Below are 22,087 nucleotides of genomic sequence, written 5' to 3' on the forward strand. Positions count from 1 at the left end.
GCAAAACTGGCATCATTGAAGCAAGCTCTTTTTTCCCAGCAGAAGATCTTCCTTTGCCAGATGAAGGAATCTGAGGCTGTGACAGAAGCGTCTTTCAAAATATGCTACTTGCTTGCCAAACATAAAAAACCATTCTCAGATGCAGAGCTTGTGAAGCAATGTTTCCTTTCAGCAGCCGAAATTTTATTTGACAATTACACTAATAAGGCCAGTATTTTAAAGGAAATCGGTGCATTGCAGAATAGAGGCAATGGGACAAAACATCCAGGAGCAGGTGATCAATGCAGTGAGAGAGTCACCGTTCTTCAGCATTGCCATGGATGAGTCCACAGACATAGGCGATGTGGCCCAGTTATTAGTTTGGGTGAGGTATCTGGACCAATCGCTTCATCCCAAAGAAGAGCTCCTGTGCCTTTTACCACTGAAAGGGCACACAAGAGGAGAAGATATACTGGACAGCATGTGCAACTACTTTAAAACAAATGACATACCACTGAATACTCTTGTCAGCATAACAACGGATGGGGCTCCTGCCATGGTAGGCCATGACAGAGGCTTCGTATCTATGCTTAAAAAGAAGCTCATAGGACAGACTGTGATAGACTACCACTGCATTATTCACCAGGAAGTATTGTGTGGAAAATTAAAGCATGGAGAACTGAATAATGTCCTAAAAGGTGCAGTGAGAATTGTTAATTTTATCCGTGCCAAAGCTCTCAACCATAGACTTTTTAAAGCAATGCTGCAGGAATCTGAAGCAGAATATACCGACGTCTTGATGCACACTGACGTGCGTTGGCTAAGCAAAGGGAAGGTTCTGGAGCGGTTCATCGCATTGCTTCCTGAAATTGAACTCTTTGTGAACAGTAGAGGCCAATCGTTCCCAGAGCTAACGGATGTTAAATGGCTTATTATGCTCCATTTTCTTTCAGATATGTTCACACATTTTAATGCTGTTAATTTGACCCTGCAAGGTAAACAACTGCTTGTGTGCTCCCTCATGAATGGTATTTATGCTTTTGAAAGTAAGCTTGTGCTATTCAAAGAGCAGCTGGATGATAGTGACTTCACCCACTTCCCAAAACTCTTAGCGGTGATGCAGAGGTTTCCAGATGCACAAGAAATTCTGTCAAACCTAGACCTTGGTGCATGTCTTGAGGAAATTTCTGGGGAGATCAAACGACGATTTTCTCAATTCAGAGCCCTCACCCCTCTGTTCAGGCTGGTCGAAAACCCCTGGATGGTGAGTGCACGAAATCTTGATGTTGTTACCCTTATTGGCATGGAAAGGGCTCAAGCAGAAATAGAGCTCATTGACATGCAGCACAATTCAGCCCTCGAAGCATCTTTTTTGGGGCAAGCACCCGAAGAATTCTGGAAAATTGTGCCCCCTGACAAGTTTCCTCTTCTTTTTACAGTGGCCCAGAAGGTCATTTGTATGTTTGGGTCAACATATGCTTGCGAATGTTCATTTTCCACAATGGGACTGTTGAAGAGCAAACTCAGAAATAAACTTACAGACATACATCTGGAGCAGCTTTTAAGGCTTGCCGGTTCCAACTTGGTACCCGATTACAGAAAACTAATCGGTGACATGAAATGTAAAATAAGTTCGTAGTGTTTGTCTTTAACATATCTATTTTTGGGACTCTGAAGCCTGTGCTGCACTGGCCATGTGCTGAATATCCGGTTACTGCAAATTGCCATGCAATCCCACTTAAGATTGCTATTGTCTGCTAATAAAAATACATTATAAACATGTGCTCCATGTAGTTACATCTGCTTTGGAAATACAGCATTGTCTAGTAATGTTTTGAAACGGCAGTGATTTTTTTCCCCCCTATAGCCCCGCCCCCAATGACCCTGCCCCCAATGACCCCGCCCCCAATGACCCCGCCCCCACCAGTGCGGCCCTCGGCCAGAAACCACACTGTAAATTTGGCCCCCGAGAGAAAGTTTGTGAGTACCCCTGGACTAAACCTTTCACCTAGTTCCATGCCGAGGGTGGGTTTTTCCCAATCGATATTGCTAAGACGTCATCCTTAGCACATATGAATAATTTATGAGTACACTCTCCAGGAGGTATACTTCACCTCTCCTATTGACGCACAAGGTTTAATCCCCTACGTCATCCTCATACTGAACAATGGGTAACACACGTACATAGACTGTATAAATACAGTACCTCTTGCTCTCAGAAGGCAGGAGGGACCCAAGACTTCAAGGCTGACACACTGACCAGAGACGCTGCAGCTCCGGCATGACATCGCTCCAGCTGACAGTGGTCTAACTATCCCTTGCGGGGGGTCCAGCTCAAGTCCAGGAAGAAGTCCCACATTCTCACTATCCAGGTATGGGGGTTCAACTCAATCCTAGCGGGATTCTTGGCTCCTAGATTCTAGACTATTAGGCTTTTAGCCTCAGTAGCTCTTTCACACCTACTTACATGCTAAGTACACTCAGGTACATCTAGTCAGGCATCTTAGGAGTACGCACTTTATTTTTATAAATGCATTTCATATTAATGTATATGTTTGTGACTATTGCAAAATGGTAGAACAATACTATTCCTTTTTATTCACTGTACTGCTGGTTCTATATCTCTGCTACTGTATTACAGTTGTAACAGCGCTCTTATTCTACATGAGAAGAACTACAGAACAATAAATTCTTATTGTAAAAACTCCCAACTGTTTCTTCTCTGTATCTCTCTAAGAGCAAAACAAGCAAGCACTAGTGACTGGGTAAAAAGTAGTATATCGTTTCCACGAGTCTGAGATTATTGTGCTCTGAGGTTGCAAAAACTAATCTCTCTGATAACAGGAGATTCTAGTAGCACTACGAGCTAGCTAATGCAAAAACAGGCTAACATATTCGGTGGGGGTGTACAGAGTCAGTCTGCCACTAGACCCACAGTTTATGTTATCCGCAAATGCATAGGTCCTGTGTAAAGGGTGCTATTGCAACTACACTGCAACATCTGTGACAAGATACGGGAGCACAAGATGGAGAGAGGGGAAATTTGAATACAACGGGAGCCGGGAAGCCCGGCAGCAACATGGGAGACGGTGAACCCCCATCTATACAGACAGTGCCTGTGAGAGACTGTTACCCCACATTTAAGTTAAAAGTCTAATTGTTTGCTTATATTTTTGTTTAATTGTTTCACACACCTTCCAACTCCTGACTTTTAACTGGCATAAAAAAGGAAGGATAATAGGATAGTAATTTGGGGGAAGGTGGGCGACAGACCTCTCTCTCTATACCACTCACGACACAGTTGTCATGTTGACACACAGGAGAAGGTGCATGGGGGGAGGAGGAGCATTGGGGGTAGCGGGTGTTCGGGCAGTTGGGGTACAGGGGGACACAAAAAGAGTACAGTGATACCAGCGGAAAGCAAAACAGACGAGGGGCCCATCGTTCAGATAGGGCAAGATAGGACTACCCAAGACAATAATACTCGATACCCAGATGAGCAAACAGGGGTCATAATACCATGGTCAATACTCCATCATGTCTTGGAACGTTAACGGACTGGGAAGTAAGGTGAAGTGAGGCCTGGTAGCTGCATACCTCAAGCGACTGAAACCCAAGGTGATATTCCTCCAAGAGACACACTTGAGAGGAACGCAATATGGATTGCTGGGTAGAGGGGCATACAAAACATTAGCACATGCAGGCTTCTCCCCTGGTACAAGGGGAGTGGCAATCCTGATCAGGAAATCCCCCCGTTCATGGTAGAAGGCACTTGGGTCGATTCAAACGGGACCTACGTAGCGGTCAAGTGGTCATGGGACAGACACAACATAACGTTGATCAGCGTTTATACACTCCCATACCTACAGACATATACACTAACAAATTGACACAAATTCTCCTGGAGGCCGGCTCTTGTACTCACTTGGGGGGAGACTTTAACGATGTGGTGGACCCCCAGCTGGACCACACCACCCCCACAACTGACACGCACAGGGAGACAGCAAAAGCATTTTCTCACCACAATGGGGCTGACAGACATTTGGAGACGACACCACCCTCAGGCCAGGGCCTACACCTACTACTCGAGAGCACATAGAGTCTTCTCAAGGATAGATTATGTCCTAGCCCCGGTGGGCAAAGTGGCAGAAATAGACAAAGCAGAGTATTTAGCCAGAGGTTTATCGAACCACTCCCCCTATGGCTCTCCCTGGGAAGGAGAAGCTCTACTACTAAACTGGGATGGAAACTAAATGCTTGGGAACTTAGAGACAACAGGGTTGCTCAGGAGATTGGAACAGACACATAGCTGTACTTAAAAAAAAACGTGGGCTCTGTATCATCAGCGGTCACACTCTGGGAGGCATATAAGACAGTTCTCCGTGACAGGGCACAGAACATAATAGCTATAAAAAAAGATGAGAAAGAAAAGAGATGGAGGAAATAGAGGCAAGTCTCCTCCAAATTGAAAACCAGATAAAGACACCTGAGGATACCTCACAACTACGAGCCATGATGATCCTTCGCAAGGAATATCAAGCCTTAGCCCATCACGATGTGCAGGCGGTAATCCAGGCCACACAAAGGTGGCTTTATGATGCTGGAGATAAGACAGGAAGACTGCTGGCATGGTTGAGTAAAAAAGAAGCAGAGGCACGCTGGGTAACATACATAGAATCGGGGAGGGGACATACGCACACCACACCTACCAACAAAGCAAACAAATTTCCCCGTCACTATGAGCCCTTTTATGAAGCGCACCCATTAGCAGGTGCTCCACAAATAGAAAACTATCCCTCTGAAATCTCCACCCCTACCCTAAAGATGACTGCCTCCCATCTACTGGAAGAGGAGATAACATTAGCTGAAATAAGAGCAGCTATAGGTAACATGAAGCCCGGGAAAACCCCAGACCCCAATGGCATACCAGCGGAACTCTATAAGCAGAATGCGGATCTGCTGTGCCCACATCTGTTAAGCTTATTCCAGGAAGTAAGGGAAATGGCCACCCTCCCACACGATCTTAGAAGCGCCACAATCATAGTAATCCACAAGCAGGACAGGCCGCCCACGGAATGCAGCGCATATTGGTCAATCTCTCTGCTTAACACCAAAACAAAAATTCTGACCCTCATTCTAGCCCATAGATTGACAAATGTTATATCTTCCCTTGTTCACCATAATCAGTCTGGCTTTATGCCCAAAAGATCAACCAGATTAAACCTGCATTGCCTGCATAACTGGCTGTAAGCCTTACAACTGAGAAAAGACCTCCACCTGATACTGTCGTTAGACGCCAAAAAAGCCTTCAACATGGTACACTGGCCTTTCTTGAAACAAACCTTCCCAAAATATGGGGTTGAACCCAAATTCCGGGCGTGGATAGACCTACTATATCCATGAAAGCCCAGTTGCCCGAGTGCGAGTGAATGAGGTAATGTCAAGGGAATCCCCTATTGGACGGGGTACAAGGCAGGGGTGCCCCCATCCCCTTTACTATTTGCACTGATACTAGAGCCTCTAGCGAGTATAATCCGTGCACATCCCGAGATTACAGGCTTCCGAGAGGAGGCACAAAGGGCGGAAGATGAACGAATATCTCTCAACACCGATGATGTCCTCCTATATGTAACCATCCCTCGATCAATTCTCACATGCATAATTACCATATTTGAGACGTATTGGGCAAGCGTGGGCTACAAAATAAATTTGGGAATAATCCAGCCTATACCCGGTAAACCCAAGCTTCGACCTAAGCGATATTTCCGGGCAACTTAAAATAGAAAATGAAGGAATAAAGTAATTGGGCATGTACGTCTCCACAAACAAAGTAGAGAGCCTTAATCGTAACATTCACAGGGTCATCTCAGAGTTTAATGAGGATGTGGAACGGTGGAAAACCCTACCATTGACATTCCTCTGAAAAGCAGCAATGTATAAAATGATAACGCTATTGAAATTATTATACGTCCTCCAAAATACATATCACTCACCCCCGGAAGAGGTTTTTGCCAAGATAGAAGGGGCACTCAGAACATTCCTATGGAACGACGGCACACCTAGAGTGGCACTTTACACCCTGCAATGAAACTAATATAATGGGGGCATATCCCTCCGAGACATCAGAGCTTACTACTGGGTGGCACATCTGATTGTTATCAATGATGGGGAACACCTGCCAGGAGATCACCCTACATATGCCCTGGAAAGCACCAAATTTGGTTCACACCCTCACACACACTACCTATATGGAGGTAAGGGGGTGTGGAAACTTCTTCCGGAGACACATGTGACCATAGCCGCATGGAATGGGGCAGAAAGGCAGATGCGATGGAATGACTGAGTGACACGGGAAACTCCTTTGTGGGTAGGATCGAGACTGCAGGTGTTTGCTAATCTGATGTTGTATCCTTTAGGCTAGTCCTGTCATGTATACTCCTTTTCATACATTGTCCCATCCACACAACAATAATGATTCTAAACAGGTGACCTTTTGCCTAGTAGCTTGCTCCTGTCTCTATGACACTAGGCTCCTAGTATAGTATCATAATCCCTGTAATTGACGTACATAAACATGTCCTCAGGCACAGCATAATTATTCTGTATAAGGGTCACCACTTTTTTCATCCTTGGCCAACAGCCCGCTGTGAATGATCGCATTTGTTCGGAAAAACATTTATGATTGTTTTCAAAACATTTATCATTGTTTTCAAAACATATCGATTCTAGAAGAAACCGTGGAGTGACCACTCTAGCATATAAGACCCTTAATGAGGTCCTGCATGCTGCATCTTCGACACGCAGCAGGCTGACATCCCTTGCGGGGTGTCATCCTCGATGCTGAGACGGGGTCCTCTGTTCTCAACCATCAGGTGAGGGGTATGGTTCTTCCCTAGGGGTTTCTTGGCTCCATGCATACATATACGCATATACATTCTACACATACAGATCTAGGATAGGTACATTTAGTCAAATTACTTGGAATATGCAAGTGCTACTGTTTTTATCTGAACTGCTTCTGTTCATCTTATTAGCACTATGGTACAAATGTATCTACTATTTACTATATTGGTACTTGCAATCTCCTTTGTATGCTTCTGTCTCCTGATTGTCACAGCAAATATGTTTTACACAGGACTGACGCTGGACCAATAAATACTTATTGAAACGTCCTAATCGCCATCCTGTGTATTTTCTAAGAATAAGTCAGCACGAATGACTGAGCGAAATGTAATGTACTGTTTTCCACGATCCCTGCGGAATCAGGGTTGTCATGTTCAGTGGTTGCCAGAAACTACCTAAACCACTGTAAGATACAGTGGGGGTAGGGGGTAGTGGCACTGTAGAGATAGCTGGTCTAACGGTTGACATATCCTGTGGGGGTGTCCGTAATCAGTTGGGACACCAGGCCCTCAGTTTCGGTCATCCAAACGCGCAGGTCCTGTGATTTCTTGGAACTGCACGACACTGAGAGGCTTTAGGACATGGGATATGCTGGGGATCTGAAAAGTGGGGGAAATACTGGAGGGAAAGGGTCTTATCCCTTTTACATCACTACAAAAGGAGTACGATTTACACACAAACCAATACTACAAATACCTCCAAATGGCACACGCCTGGAAAGCCCAGGGGTTAGACACGGAGGAAATTCCTGAGTATGCACCACTGGAGGGGAGACTTCTCTTGGGGGAAATTGGTGAGAAGGCAGTCTCTTTGACCTACAGAATACTTCTTAATAACAAGCTGTACACCCTGATAAGACTAAGGGCAAAGTGGGAAACAGAACTAGGACTCCTAGAGGACCTTGATTGGGAGGCGGCATTGATGCATCCTAGAGAGGTCACCATCAAATCACGCCTGCGGTTAATAGCATTCAAAGTACTCCACAGGGCATATTATGACAGAGTCTGCTTACACAATATGGGGAGAGCAGAAACACCTGAATGCCGTCGCTGCATGACGGAGAGGGGACCTACTTGCATATACAGTAGGATTGCCCTATTATTCATGGGTATTGGAATATTCTAACGACAAAACTTAGTGAGATGCTGGGAGAGACAATATCCATGGACCCCAAATATGTGCTATTGGGAATACCCACAGAAGTAGACCTCCCTAGAGCCCAGCTACTTCTTGCAAACCTAGGCATGACAGTGGCTAAACGTGATGTGGCAAGGCACTGGGGAGCACCGGCACCCCAACACTACATGAGTGGAGAGGGGGGATGGATTTATACATGACAGCTGAGCAGATGACATATAAGGCTTGAGGATGCCCAAGGAAATTCACCAAAATATGGGGGCCCTGGATGCGATACTATGGATTTCCCATGAGGGAGGAAGAGACACTGACACAAGGCAAGACGTAAGCCACAGTAGTGGGAACACTGAGGGAAACTTAGACACCACGGGGAAAAGAGTTGGGTCAGATACACCGACACAATCTGGTCCGTTAATAATCTACACCAATGTCTCATGTCAATTGCTCTATGTTGTACCTTTAATTACCAGCGAATGTGATGCTGTAACTGTACTTCATACAAGCAAAAAGAACAGTAAAAAAAGCCCTAAAGTTCCTTCTTTTTCTCCTTGTCCTTTGTAGTATGCGCCAGGTCATCTCCATTGCATGGTACAGTATATTTTACTACTTTAATGCTTTTGAATGGGTTTCATGGTTTCTGTACTTTCCTGTTTGTGCCTGTGTGGTTATTTATGATTGGAAGTGCTTCATCTGACCAGGTTGCCTTCTATTTGTAATACCTTTTTTGTCTTCGTGGACAGATTCCAGATGTCATTGGTTATGGAGCACAACTGATGGGCACTTTAAAATAATTTTTATAGGTCATTTTGAATATTTACAGACCATTACTGGACCATATTTACTCAGCTGCAGGTCACTTTATTATATTCCAGCTTATTTAAATATGAGAGTACATTCCAGTTGTTCTAAGATAAACCTGATCATAAAACCATGGGTCTCTGAACACTCAGTCACACCTGATGTGGCTTGAGAAAGTGAGACCTCATCCTTCCTCCACTAATATAGTCTGCACGCGCTTGCCTCCATGATTAGAAATTTCTACTGGGTCAAGGTGAACCCAAAATTGCAATGGCAAAGCGCCGTCAATCCTAATTTAACAAGGGTATTGGGTCAGCAGACACCTAGACATATTATAATGCTTCGCTCTTAGTGATCATGAATGAATGGCTCAGTGAACCTCAGTTGGAGCCCGCTTACGTAACAGAGAGATGGGCTATGGGAAACCTGAGCTCTCTGTATTTGTACAGAGGGAGGACAGTCACTCCCCTCCCTCCTTCCACTGAGATAGTGATATGGCAGGAAAGGTTGCAGAGCACAGGTTACCACACCAAACTAACAAAACAAACACCACTATGGATGGGTAGCATGTCACACAAAGTCACTGCCTTCCAGGGCTTTAGGGGCAGACGCATTACAGGGGTCTCCAGTCTGGGAGGCATTGGGGATGATTCATAAAGGGCCTTCACACAGGTGGAAAAGGCCCTGCAGTCGTGGCGGGGATGCCGGCAATGGGTAACTGCAGTATGGAAGTCCCGCCACGACTGCGAAGCCTTGGCCACAAGTCTGTAGGCTCTTTGAGAATCGACTACATAACGTCTGGCACACACGTTCGCTATGTATATCGAGCACATGGTTGCCCACACAAACACTTTAAAATATGTGGTGAGTGGATGGACCACAAAGGTACAGAATAAGATTTGGGAGATACACTGAACTGCCCCACAGTATCTAAGGTATCATCTAAGAACCTTTGTGGAACCACAAAGCATGTGAAAGATACAGAAATGATTGTACATTGAAATACACTTTTAATTGTCTGATAAGTGATGTAACAAATATGATCTTGAAATGATGAACAATGTTGTAATAAATAGATGCTAGGTGTTATTTATCATGTATAAAATGCAATAAACTTGTTTTATGGAACAACCATACTCACTTGATTAAACATGTGCCATGATTCGAGCTGGTAATAATTCCAAAGATCATGTACATATTGACAGCCATTATTTATTTCATTTACTTTTTCTGGAGGTGATATTTCATAGTGAGGACTGATGCAAGTACATTCTTAAAGATTCCAGAATTGTCTCTGATACAGAATGACAAATAACTCAAAAAGGTCATATCCTTAAAGGCTAACATTCAAGTAAGCCATAGCTGTATTTGAACATGGCATTGTGGTGTAGATTTATGAAGTCTGAACAAATGTCAGATGCATTTATTGGATAAATTATTCTGTGACCCTTTTAACTTTTCCATATGTGCAGGAAAACTGTATAATATAATTGGTTCAATTGTGGCTCACAATACAGTCAACGCGGCCCCCATGAAGCTGCCCTCACAGTAGTTAGAAAATGTTTAAAATCCATTTACCACAAGCATTTACCTCTAACTCAATTTTCCAAGTGCTCTCCCTTCTTTATTTTGTTACTATAAATCACTCCTAAATATGTATAGGTGTTTAAATTGTGAATCTTTATATTGCACTAAACTTCATCTGCTTCTTGGAAAATGTCATTATCTTAGCTTTCTCAATAGCTAGAAATAAGGAAATGTTCCTTGGTATATTCTTCCAAGCAAGACAGCAGACTTGTAAGCTAATTAGATCGCGCAAGAATAAAACCTCATCAGTCTATGATAAGCTGGTGTTTATAAATCCACCAGGTTTAGGTGAGATAACATCAATGGCATCAGACCTGCTGGGTAAATCTGAGACATACCAGGAACACAGCAATGGAATGAGCATACACCTCTGTTTCGCCCCTATTATTGGGGTTTAACTGCTGTCCAGTGATAATCCCGCCTTCACCCAGGCAAGTGCTTAGGTCAATGAGCAGACTCAACAAAATGTTGTGGATACCTCAGGGAGTTCTTTCCGTAAGCATGATCAGTGAACTCGTTCAAATGCACTGCTGCAGTCAACATAGCAGACAAAGAGATCTGGAAAAATACATGTACTACCTAGAAATGCTGTCAATGATAAAGTCATGATATTGTCCAAGAAGGAGCAATCTTCCCTAAGTCCAGTCTGTGTGGTATAGCAATCTATTTGCCTGCACCTAAGCCTCAAGTTCAGCAAAAATATCCTCCCAAATATCTTGCCTTCAGTTTCGAGTAGAGCCTTTGGTCCTGATTTAGGGCCTAATTATGAGTTTGGTGGTCCGATGGGTCGTCAAACCCACGATGGTGGTGCGGCTACCACTGCACTGGCGGTCCAACCACCGTATTCCAAGTTGGGTGGTTGGACCGCCATGGGACTGCTGCTACCGCCAAAGATCCACAATTCCTGGCAGTCTTGCAGCAGTCAGAGGCCCACAATATGCCTGCTGTGCCGGTGCAGCACTGCCAAGCATAATACGAGTTTGCACATCACCACAGTTTTCATGGCGGTAAGCCCGCCATAAAAAGTGTGGCAGTTAGGAAACTAAGGAGGCCCTACATGGCCCCCTGTTGCCTCAGGGCTAGGGGATGCAAGAAGGGGGGCACATGTTGTGCCCCATCTGCATGCACCCCCATTTCCTGCACAGCATGGACTTCACAGTCTATGCCATGCAGGAACATGCTTTAGTGGTCCTAAGGTGATGCCTAGGTAAGACTTACTGAGCCTCAGCAAGGCACTGCTGTGGGACCGCCAAAACAGGACCGCCCGACCTGGATTCAAGTCGGAATCTGGCAGGCGGTCTCAGTACAATAACCTATCAGGACCCAGGCTACTCCTACATTTAGCGCCAAGAAACCGACCGGTGCATGTGCGCTCTACAATTCATTTTAACATAACATAACAGTACAGGATTGGCGGTGTGGTAGTGGGATGCTGGCATGGCAGCCTGCTCCCACACCGCCAAACTAGGAATCAAGCCCTTAGTGGTTTGCAGATGGATACTCCGTTACAATTGTGATGGATATCCCACACACCTTATTAAAAGTTAGTTATATACTTAATTTATATAAGCACTTGTAATACTCATCCTCCAAATTCGAAATAGGCCTCATTGATGTCCCCCTTTTGTTTATCAGTTACAGTGTTGATCCACCCCAAGATGATGGTATGACACTATGTCTCAATATGTTATTAAATAATGGGCTCAAGCTACTAGTCCACATATCCAGATGTTGTTTGAAAATGTCCATTTCATCTGGTTTTCCTAGATGATCTACAATTTCTATCACAAAGTGATTTCATCAGAACTAAGTCTGTCCGTTGACAAATATATTTTTTCTAGCGTAGCTCAGTTCATTTGTGTTCTTGTATAAATTCAGAATGTAATCCTGCCAATTTTCAGATGATATTTGGAAGTCAGAAGCACTCTTGTAACTGCCCAATCTGTAAGATACTACCCTTGTAAAACGTCTTATGTTACTCACTTTAATAACTTAAGATTTACGCAGCCACGTTTGTTTGTGTTTACTCTGTCTAATAACCATACCGTTCTTTTTATTGTTCTATTGTAAATACCAAGATGGCTATTTGCATAGGTAAACATATATGTGAGTAAATCTACATGTGTAAGTGTACTCTTGCACTTTTAAGTAACTTCATTACTTTTGACTAATCACCAAATCTGAGTGTAAAGTTACTCAAAAGTGTAGATTTACATGTCCACAAGTCACGTCCACAAATCAGTAAAAATGTCAAATACTACTGTAAAGTTGCTACTAGTGGTAACTTTATGACAGTATTTTATGTTCGGCACACTCCCTATGGTAAAGTGCAAGGAGAAGTTTTAAAGCTTCTTAAAGGTAAAAAAATATATATATATTTTTATGTTAAATGTTTATGTTAATCTTAATTTTTATATACTTATTTTAAAAGTAGTATAAATGTTAAAAAAATTCTACAGCACTATTAACATAACTTTAAAGTAAATATTTAATACATTTAAGTCCATTAAATTGAATTGAAACTTTTTTAAAAGATTTATTTGTGGAAAATTCACTTAAAGTAAAATGTTTATATTAATACATTATTAATTTAAATATACTAAAAGGTGTATGTAGAGTTATTTGTAATTTATTTAATTCTTTCAAAATATTTTACATTTCTTTTTTAAATAAAAAAGGAATTGAAAGTAAAAAATTTTTTATTTATTTATAATTTATATTACATGTTTTACCACTAAAATAACTATATATATATATATATATATATATATATATATATATATATATATATATATATATATATATATATATATATATATATATATATATATATATATATATATATATATTTCATTCAAAGGTGTCCACCAACGGAGATGCACTCAAATACAGGCAGGAAACCGCAAATCCCAGCAGAGTCCTTTATTTAGGCAACAACAGGCAGCATCCCCAGTGCAAAGTTAGCCCTACGCGTTTCAGAGCTGAAATGCTCCTTGTTCACGGGCTGTATGCCAATTGGCAGTTCTGCGCAAGCACTCGTCCTGTAATTGATTGCTTTTATACCCTCAGGTGGGTAGATGACAACGGCCTCCTGGGACTCGTAGTGCCTGCCCCATTCCTCTGCCTCGAAGCATACAAAAATATTTAACAAGCTCCAATGAGCCTCCGGGTTTGGTGCCAGTGAAAATGAAAGTCAAACCTGCATTTCTGCTTTCGTGATTCCAGTGTATCTAGATTCAGCAGTCCACTAGATTATCGTGGCGGTGCATCGTCCCCGACCTGGACTGGCCGGAAATAATTCATTCAAAGGTGTCCACCAACGGAGATGCACTCAAATACAGGCAGGAAACCGCAAATCCCAGCAGAGTCCTTTATTTAGACAACAACAGGCAGCATCCCCAGTGTAAAGTTAGCCCTACGCGTTTCAGAGCTGAAATGCTCCTTGTTCACGGGCTGTATGCAAATTGGCAGTTCTGCGCAAGCACTCGTCCTGTAATTGATTGCTTTTATACCCTCAGGTGGGTAGATGACAACGGCCTCCTGGGACTCGTAGTGCCTGCCCCATTCCTCTGCCTCGAAGCATACAAAAATATTTAACAAGCTCCAATGAGCCTCCGGGTTTGGTGCCAGTGAAAATGAAAGTCAAACCTGCATTTCTGCTTTCGTGATTCCAGTGTATCTAGATTCAGCAGTCCACTAGATTATCGTGGCGGTGCATCGTCCCCGACCTGGACTGGCCGGAAATAATTCATTCAAAGGTGTCCACCAACGGAGATGCACTCAAATACAGGCAGGAAACCGCAAATCCCAGCAGAGTCCTTTATTTAGACAACAACAGGCAGCATCCCCAGTGCAAAGTTAGCCCTACGCGTTTCAGAGCTGAAATGCTCCTTGTTCACGGGCTGTATGCAAATTGGCAGTTCTGCGCAAGCACTCGTCCTGTAATTGATTGCTTTTATACCCTCAGGTGGGTAGATGACAACGGCCTCCTGGGACTCGTAGTGCCTGCCCCATTCCTCTGCCTCGAAGCATACAAAAATATTTAACAAGCTCCAATGAGCCTCCGGGTTTGGTGCCAGTGAAAATGAAAGTCAAACCTGCATTTCTGCTTTCGTGATTCCAGTGTATCTAGATTCAGCAGTCCACTAGATTATCGTGGCGGTGCATCGTCCCCGACCTGGACTGGCCGGAAATAATTCATTCAAAGGTGTCCACCAACGGAGATGCACTCAAATACAGGCAGGAAACCGCAAATCCCAGCAGAGTCCTTTATTTAGACAACAACAGGCAGCATCCCCAGTGCAAAGATAGCCCTACGCGTTTCAGAGCTGAAATGCTCCTTGTTCACGGGCTGTATGCAAATTGGCAGTTCTGCGCAAGCACTCGTCCTGTAATTGATTGCTTTTATACCCTCAGGTGGGTAGATGACAACGGCCTCCTGGGACTCGTAGTGCCTGCCCCATTCCTCTGCCTCGAAGCATACAAAAATATTTAACAAGCTCCAATGAGCCTCCGGGTTTGGTGCCAGTGAAAATGAAAGTCAAACCTGCATTTCTGCTTTCGTGATTCCAGTGTATCTAGATTCAGCAGTCCACTAGATTATCGTGGCGGTGCATCGTCCCCGACCTGGACTGGCCGGAAATAATTCATTCAAAGGTGTCCACCAACGGAGATGCACTCAAATACAGGCAGGAAACCGCAAATCCCAGCAGAGTCCTTTATTTAGACAACAACAGGCAGCATCCCCAGTGCAAAGTTAGCCCTACGCGTTTCAGAGCTGAAATGCTCCTTGTTCACGGGCTGTATGCAAATTGGCAGTTCTGCGCAAGCACTCGTCCTGTAATTGATTGCTTTTATACCCTCAGGTGGGTAGATGACAACGGCCTCCTGGGACTCGTAGTGCCTGCCCCATTCCTCTGCCTCGAAGCATACAAAAATATTTAACAAGCTCCAATGAGCCTCCGGGTTTGGTGCCAGTGAAAATGAAAGTCAAACCTGCATTTCTGCTTTCGTGATTCCAGTGTATCTAGATTCAGCAGTCCACTAGATTATCGTGGCGGTGCATCGTCCCCGACCTGGACTGGCCGGAAATAATTCATTCAAAGGTGTCCACCAACGGAGATGCACTCAAATACAGGCAGGAAACCGCAAATCCCAGCAGAGTCCTTTATTTAGACAACAACAGGCAGCATCCCCAGTGCAAAGTTAGCCCTACGCGTTTCAGAGCTGAAATGCTCCTTGTTCACGGGCTGTATGCAAATTGGCAGTTCTGCGCAAGCACTCGTCCTGTAATTGATTGCTTTTATACCCTCAGGTGGGTAGATGACAACGGCCTCCTGGGACTCGTAGTGCCTGCCCCATTCCTCTGCCTCGAAGCATACAAAAATATTTAACAAGCTCCAATGAGCCTCCGGGTTTGGTGCCAGTGAAAATGAAAGTCAAACCTGCATTTCTGCTTTCGTGATTCCAGTGTATCTAGATTCAGCAGTCCACTAGATTATCGTGGCGGTGCATCGTCCCCGACCTGGACTGGCCGGAAATAATTCATTCAAAGGTGTCCACCAACGGAGATGCACTCAAATACAGGCAGGAAACCGCAAATCCCAGCAGAGTAAGTGGACTGCTGAATCTAGATACACTGGAATCACGAAAGCAGAAATGCAGGTTTGACTTTTATTTTCACTGGCACCAAACCCGGAGGCTCATTGGAGCTTGTTAAATATTTTTGTATGCTTCGAGGCAGAGGAATGGGGCAGGCACTACGAGTCCCAGGAGGCCGTTGTCATCTACCCACCTGAGGGTATAAAAGCAATCAATTACAGGACGAGTGCTTGCGCAGAACTGCCAATTTGCATACAGCCCGTGAACAAGGAGCATTTCAGCTCTGAAACGCGTAGGGCTAACTTTGCACTGGGGATGCTGCCTGTTGTTGTCTAAATAAAGGACTCTGCTGGGATTTGCGGTTTCCTGCCTGTATTTGAGTGCATCTCCGTTGGTGGACACCTTTGAATGAAATATATATATATATATACAAAACCAAAGTTATCCTCAGTAGGAACGCCACACGCAGAGGTTTCCGCACATCATCTCGCAAGCGGCAGCATGGTGGCAGGCTACGTGTCTTCCTTGTGGCCATACGCGTTTCGAGCTCCCATGAGCTCTTGATCACTGGCGGCGTGAAGCAGGAAACAAGCAATGTTAGAACAGCTGATTTTTATTGAATACAAAGACCCGCCCCAGTGGGCGAGTGGCATGCTGGTAAAGGTAGTTCCAATGTTCTTTAACCAAGTGGATGCTGTTCCCTCTTCACTTAAAAATGTTAATCCCTGTAGGGTAGGAGGCAACGCCAGCACTGCCTCCTGCTGTCAAGTCTCCAAGCGGATGAGGCTACCTCTGCCCAATGCGCACTCGTGGTTACGAGTACACAGGAACCGCTGTTCGCAGTCAGGGCATTCCCACGGCTGGACCAGCCGCATAAACACAAAACCAAAGTTATCCTCAGTAGATCTGTTAGTTAGAAAAAGTATAACAGATATTGACACGGAACCAATAAGATTTATCACAACCTTCAGCAACCAAGCAAATGACGTTAGAAAATGTCTAAACAAATTTTGGAATGTACTGAGTGTTGATAGCACTTTTGAGAAATGTATTGAGAGTTATCCCAGTATTACATTCCGACGATGTCCAGAACTGAAAGATCTTTTATGTAAAAGTATGCTAACATCCGAGAAGGATCCCCATCTTAAAATCCAGGGGTTCTATAGATGTGCTTCCTGCAAAGCTTGTAGGATAAGCTCTAACTGTAAACAGATAGTACTGTCTAAATCTCTAAAACCATTTGTCATTACCAAACATTTAAGCTGCAAATCTGATTTCTGTATCTATGCCTTTATATGCCCTTGTGAACGGGTGTATATTGGCAGCACTATCAACCAGGTTAAGCTACGCATTTTAGAACATATGCGAGCAATAACGAATGAAGACAAACAGTATCCAATTGCGAGGCATTTTAAGGAATGCCATAACAAAGACACTAGCCTATTAAGATATTGTGCCCTCGATAGAATTGCCATCTCCGAACGGGGAGGGAATAGAATTCAAGATTTGCGCAGATTAGAATCAAGATTGATTATAAAATATGAAACTGTGCATCCAGTGGGCATCAATAAAGATGAGGAACTGTCAGTCCACCTTGGTTGAAATTAAATTTTTTTAAAAATTTTATCTGACCATATTAGACTGCTATGTAAATAGAATTATGATGATGTCACGTTGCCTCCTGTGATATGATGTTTATGATGTTTTTTAAATTTTGGTATAGACCATTTTATTGATGTACATATATGATTTATTTTTCCAAAGGACACTGAGCTTTTGCCAGGGGTTGAGAAAGACGCAGCCTTAGCCATTTGTTGAAGTATTGTAAAAAATGAACTGAATATATGATTATAATTGATAATGATTTGCCCACTGGGGCTGACAGATAAAATAGAAACTGCGTTGCATGTACACCCACTTGGGTTAAATAGATATGGTTTGAATTATGATGGAGTAATCGGAAATAACATATGTCATGCAATTAATTGACAATTTGAAATATTACACTTGTAATTATTATTTACATTTTCATTACACAATTCATTGGAAGTTCAATTCAATATGCTGTAATTTGAGCAAAACGCTGAAAATTAACTGTTAAATACAGTGTCATTATATCATTTAAAGATGGCGCTTATGCTAGCTATGTGAACCAGGCAGCAATGTAGTCCTTAGTTTATATCGTTTATACACTGTGTACTATATCATGTGACGAGTGTCAACATCGTATCGACCCGTGACCAAGGAACCTGTGGGTTTCGAAACGCGTCGGGAGTTGTTTGCCACAAACTTGATGGAATAAAGCACGCTGTTACAAGCAAATTGGGGCTCGGCGCAATCTTTATGAGAAAAGGATTGATTGATTGAATACGAAGGGTCGCGTCCTTGCCGGCAGCCCGCCACCATTTCGAGGCAGAGGTTATCGCGAAATAAGGTTTGAATATATATAGATATATATATAGATAGATATATATATATTTTTTTTTACGTTTTATAATTTATTTTAACATTGTTTGCTACCTGGTTCTAAGTCCTTACCTCCATTATTTTCTTTGGTAGGGTGTTGCAGTATCAGTGGTTGACCATGCGTGGTGATGGACTTACTCCAAGTCTAAGCTGAAGAACATTTCCTACTGTTTCAGATCATTTTTGGCTGTAGGGATTTTAGCAGTGCAGTTTGTGAATAGCAGTGGGTTCATGTCCCTCTGTAAATCTCTTCTTAGCTGTCCTTTAACCCCTCTTTACTCCTCCACTTCAGTAATAAGATTCTCCATTCTGCAGCCACTCCTCCCTGTCCATCCCACATTTACTGCTAAAATATATAACTATGTGTGCAGAGATCTCTGCAGTGAAAGTGAAGATCTCCACACATAAAAGATAGGAGAGGTGGAGATGTTGACCCCTGCCTGCAGGTTCGTGAATTGCATTTGGTAGTATATTATTAATACTATTTTAGTATTTCTAATATACTACAAAATGCAGTTGGTGAATAGGCCCTTTTGTGTATATCTCTTTCAGCACCCCCAGGATGTTTGAGGATTTTCCCTTTTCCTTATTTCTTAGCTATATTTGGTTTTAAGTACTTCTAGTTATTTTGAATATGGCTTGCCAGTGATATAATTTTTCATATGGCTATGTTTCCTAACTTCATAGGAAACCATTTACCAACATTTCTACAAATGCAAAAATGAGTACGGGTAATTATGTCCAACATTTAAAGGTTCAAATAGGATTAGCAATAATGGCTCAAGAACGGCAATTTGTTCCAAAATGGATAAATTAAGTAATTCATTTGTTATTTTAATTCCGTTTATCTCTATAAAACCATAGTGATAAAAAGGTACACACAGATAAATAGTAAAATCAATAAAACAATTGAAAACATCTAGCTATTATGAAACAAGTAAGTTCGTTAGGTAACATTTGCAGAGTAGAGCTGGTCTTAATTGTGTAAAATCCAGGTCATTAAAAGAGGTAATAAATAATGATTAAGGAAACTACAAAATTATACAGAATGCAAGGTTGCTTGGACAGAAACTAAATCACAAGGCCAAGGGAGCAAGTTATCTTTGGATGCTCAACATTTACGGAAGTTCCTGGATGGACAGTGCGATGGGTGGGGGAGTGGGGTGGGGGGTGGTGTTATGTTTTTTTAAGGGAGGAGACTGCTTTGGTTCTGCATGTCTCTTTTGTAGTCTGTATACGATACTTCATGAGAAAAATGTCAAAACTGGTATGTTGTCTTTTGATATGGTTGAAGTCTCTGGGTCACAGAGCTTCGCTGGATGTGTTTTTGACGAATAAAATTTGTTTACAACATTTACGGAAGTTCAACAAAAATTGCACTATGTTCAATATGAAACAATGCAGAGGGAAAGCTATACCTTGCATGGTGTACAAAAGTAGGATAAGCCTCAATTGTGGGAACTGTTTTCAACAGAGTATATTGAAAATATTGTGAATGTTCTAATTAATAGCCAAATTGAAGATCTGAGATGATTTTATTATCATTGGCCTGCTGGATCAACCCTTCCATGACGGTTTGATCTTCAAATGTAACAATTAGATTCTTTAAAGAGATTGGTCTGTGACAAACTGGATCTTCTTGTCCCTCTTCATCGATTAAATGGAAAGCACAGATGGCATGTGATCTTACTGTCGGAACTGTTGTTTCTGCAATTCAGTATCCCACCTATCAGCATATCGGAGGTCATAAAAAGCAGATTTGACCCTGATCAAGTCATGTCTGGTAAGTAAAGAGGGACTGGAAAATAAATCCGGTCTGCCAAGTTTGGAAAATAGGGGTTAGAGACACTTAAGCCAGGGCGTCTTCAGAGTTCATCCAAAGGTAAGCAGACTTGTATTATTTCATTTTCAGGATTGGTCCATTTGGAGATCCAAAGCAATAGGGGTCGACGTTTGTTCTCAAGTGAACCAAACCAAATTGTCCAGGATAGATAAACAAGAAACAAGTAGGAGGGTGAGCTCAAATATCTTAAAAACCGGTTCTGCTTGGTTTATAAGAGGTATCTGTGGGACAACTGCAAATCCCAGCTCTGCAGGTTACAATGTGGACCTATTTATCTCTATAGATGGTTAAAAGGGCCGGTAAAGATTTAGAGCCCAATTTCAAGGAAAGATCAAATACTACCTTCATCGCTTCAAAAAATGTTGCCTTCTAACAATAATAGATATTGCCACTTATTTTGTTGACCACAAAGGACCCCCAGATACAGAAATGGATTGAGTGTATTTATGATTTTTACATTTATTTTAAACATTCTGGTTTTATTTGACTTGGGCCTAATTATCATAGTATATGTGTTCATGAAGGTTGCCCTTAATTCTAATTTGTTCATAAAGGTAACAAATGACTCCAGTAAATTCTTCAAGCCATTAGCAGACTTGCACAGCAAAATGGCATCATGGGTGTACAACAATGGGTTTAATCCACGGCAAGCGGGCAGTGCTGCTGTGGTCTAAAGGTGGTGGTCTGTTAGGCTCATAGGAGAGCCTTAACAGCATACCACTGCTGTGACAGTGTTTGCATCACGTTCCTGCACGGTGTGACGTGCACCATGTTGTGCATGCCACACCGTGTAGGAACATGGGTGCGATTCCAGTGGGCACAACATGTGCCTGCTGCATGCAACCCCAGGCCCAGAAGAGGCTAGCGGCCCTTGCATATCTGCCATCCTTTTCATGGCGAGCTCACTGCTATGAAATGGATGGTGGACGTTCAAATCGAAATATGCTTGGCTGTGCAGGCAGGGCACCACCAGCACATTCCTGGCCATTTCCAGACTGCGGCCAGCGGTATCCTTGATCCCAGGGGAGACGGCGGTCATAATACAGTGGGGGAACCACCAGTGTGGCAGGGGTCGGACCGCCACCATGAGTACGGCAGTTTTGTTTACCGCCGTACTCGTAATAAGGCCCTTAGGGCCATATGTAGGAAGCCAAATACCGGTCGGTAACGGACGATTTTCGGTAAATATCCCGTTACCGACCGGTATTTAGGCTTTTGCTATGTAGGGGGCATATTTCAGGATTCGGTAATTTAACGAATCGGTAATTTTACCGATTCGGTAAATACCGAATCCTGAAATGATATGTAGGGGGAGTGTCTCGTTGGTGTGTGGATTCGTTATTTACCACCAACTAAAAGTTGATGGTAAATGACGAATACCTGTAAAAAAGCATTATTGTGCAATTTGAAGTGTGCAATGTGGCAGACATACATGCCCTTAGGGCATGTATGTTCGCCACATGTGCACACATGGACGAATCAGGGGTGCAACAGGGTGTCAATGTGACACCCTGCCACCCATGATACTGCCTCCCCCATTACCGATTCGGTATTTACCGATTCTTAAATACCGATATTTACCGAATCTGTAATTATTTACCTACATTACATTTACCGATTCATAAATACCGAATCGGTAAAATTCGGTATTTAAGAATCGGTAAATGTAATTTACCTACATATGGCCCTTAGTGATTTTGTATTTTATATTTAATAAGTAAAGCTTGAGGCATTGATTTATGATTCCCAAATCAGATCTGAAGCCGTAATGAA

The 22,087-nt window shown here is 42.9% G+C and overlaps 1 protein-coding gene across 1 annotated transcript; it reads left to right on the plus strand.

Moving 5' to 3' along the window:
* The first annotated feature begins 250 nt into the window (after nucleotides 1-250).
* LOC146833054 (general transcription factor II-I repeat domain-containing protein 2A-like) lies at nucleotides 251-20,988 on the plus strand. Its single transcript, XM_085599883.1, has 2 exons — nucleotides 251-1,564; nucleotides 20,869-20,988. Exons 1-2 carry the CDS (start codon nucleotides 251-253, stop codon nucleotides 20,986-20,988), a joined length of 1,434 nt encoding a protein of 477 aa, XP_085456009.1.
* The last annotated feature ends 1,099 nt before the right edge of the window (nucleotides 20,989-22,087 follow it).

Source organism: Triturus cristatus, chromosome 4_2 (assembly GCF_964204655.1).
Source record: "Triturus cristatus chromosome 4_2, aTriCri1.1, whole genome shotgun sequence".
NCBI classification, from domain to species: domain Eukaryota; kingdom Metazoa; phylum Chordata; class Amphibia; order Caudata; family Salamandridae; genus Triturus; species Triturus cristatus.

Excerpts from the sequence above, each read along its gene's own strand:
- LOC146833054 (XM_085599883.1), top strand. The coding sequence starts at position 251 with ATGGGACAAAACATCCAGGAGCAGGTGATCAATGCAGTGAGAGAGTCA. Across the intron at positions 1,565-20,868 it reads GGCTTGCCGGTTCCAACTTG|GTAACAAATGACTCCAGTAA; the intron begins GTACCCGATTAC and ends TTGTTCATAAAG.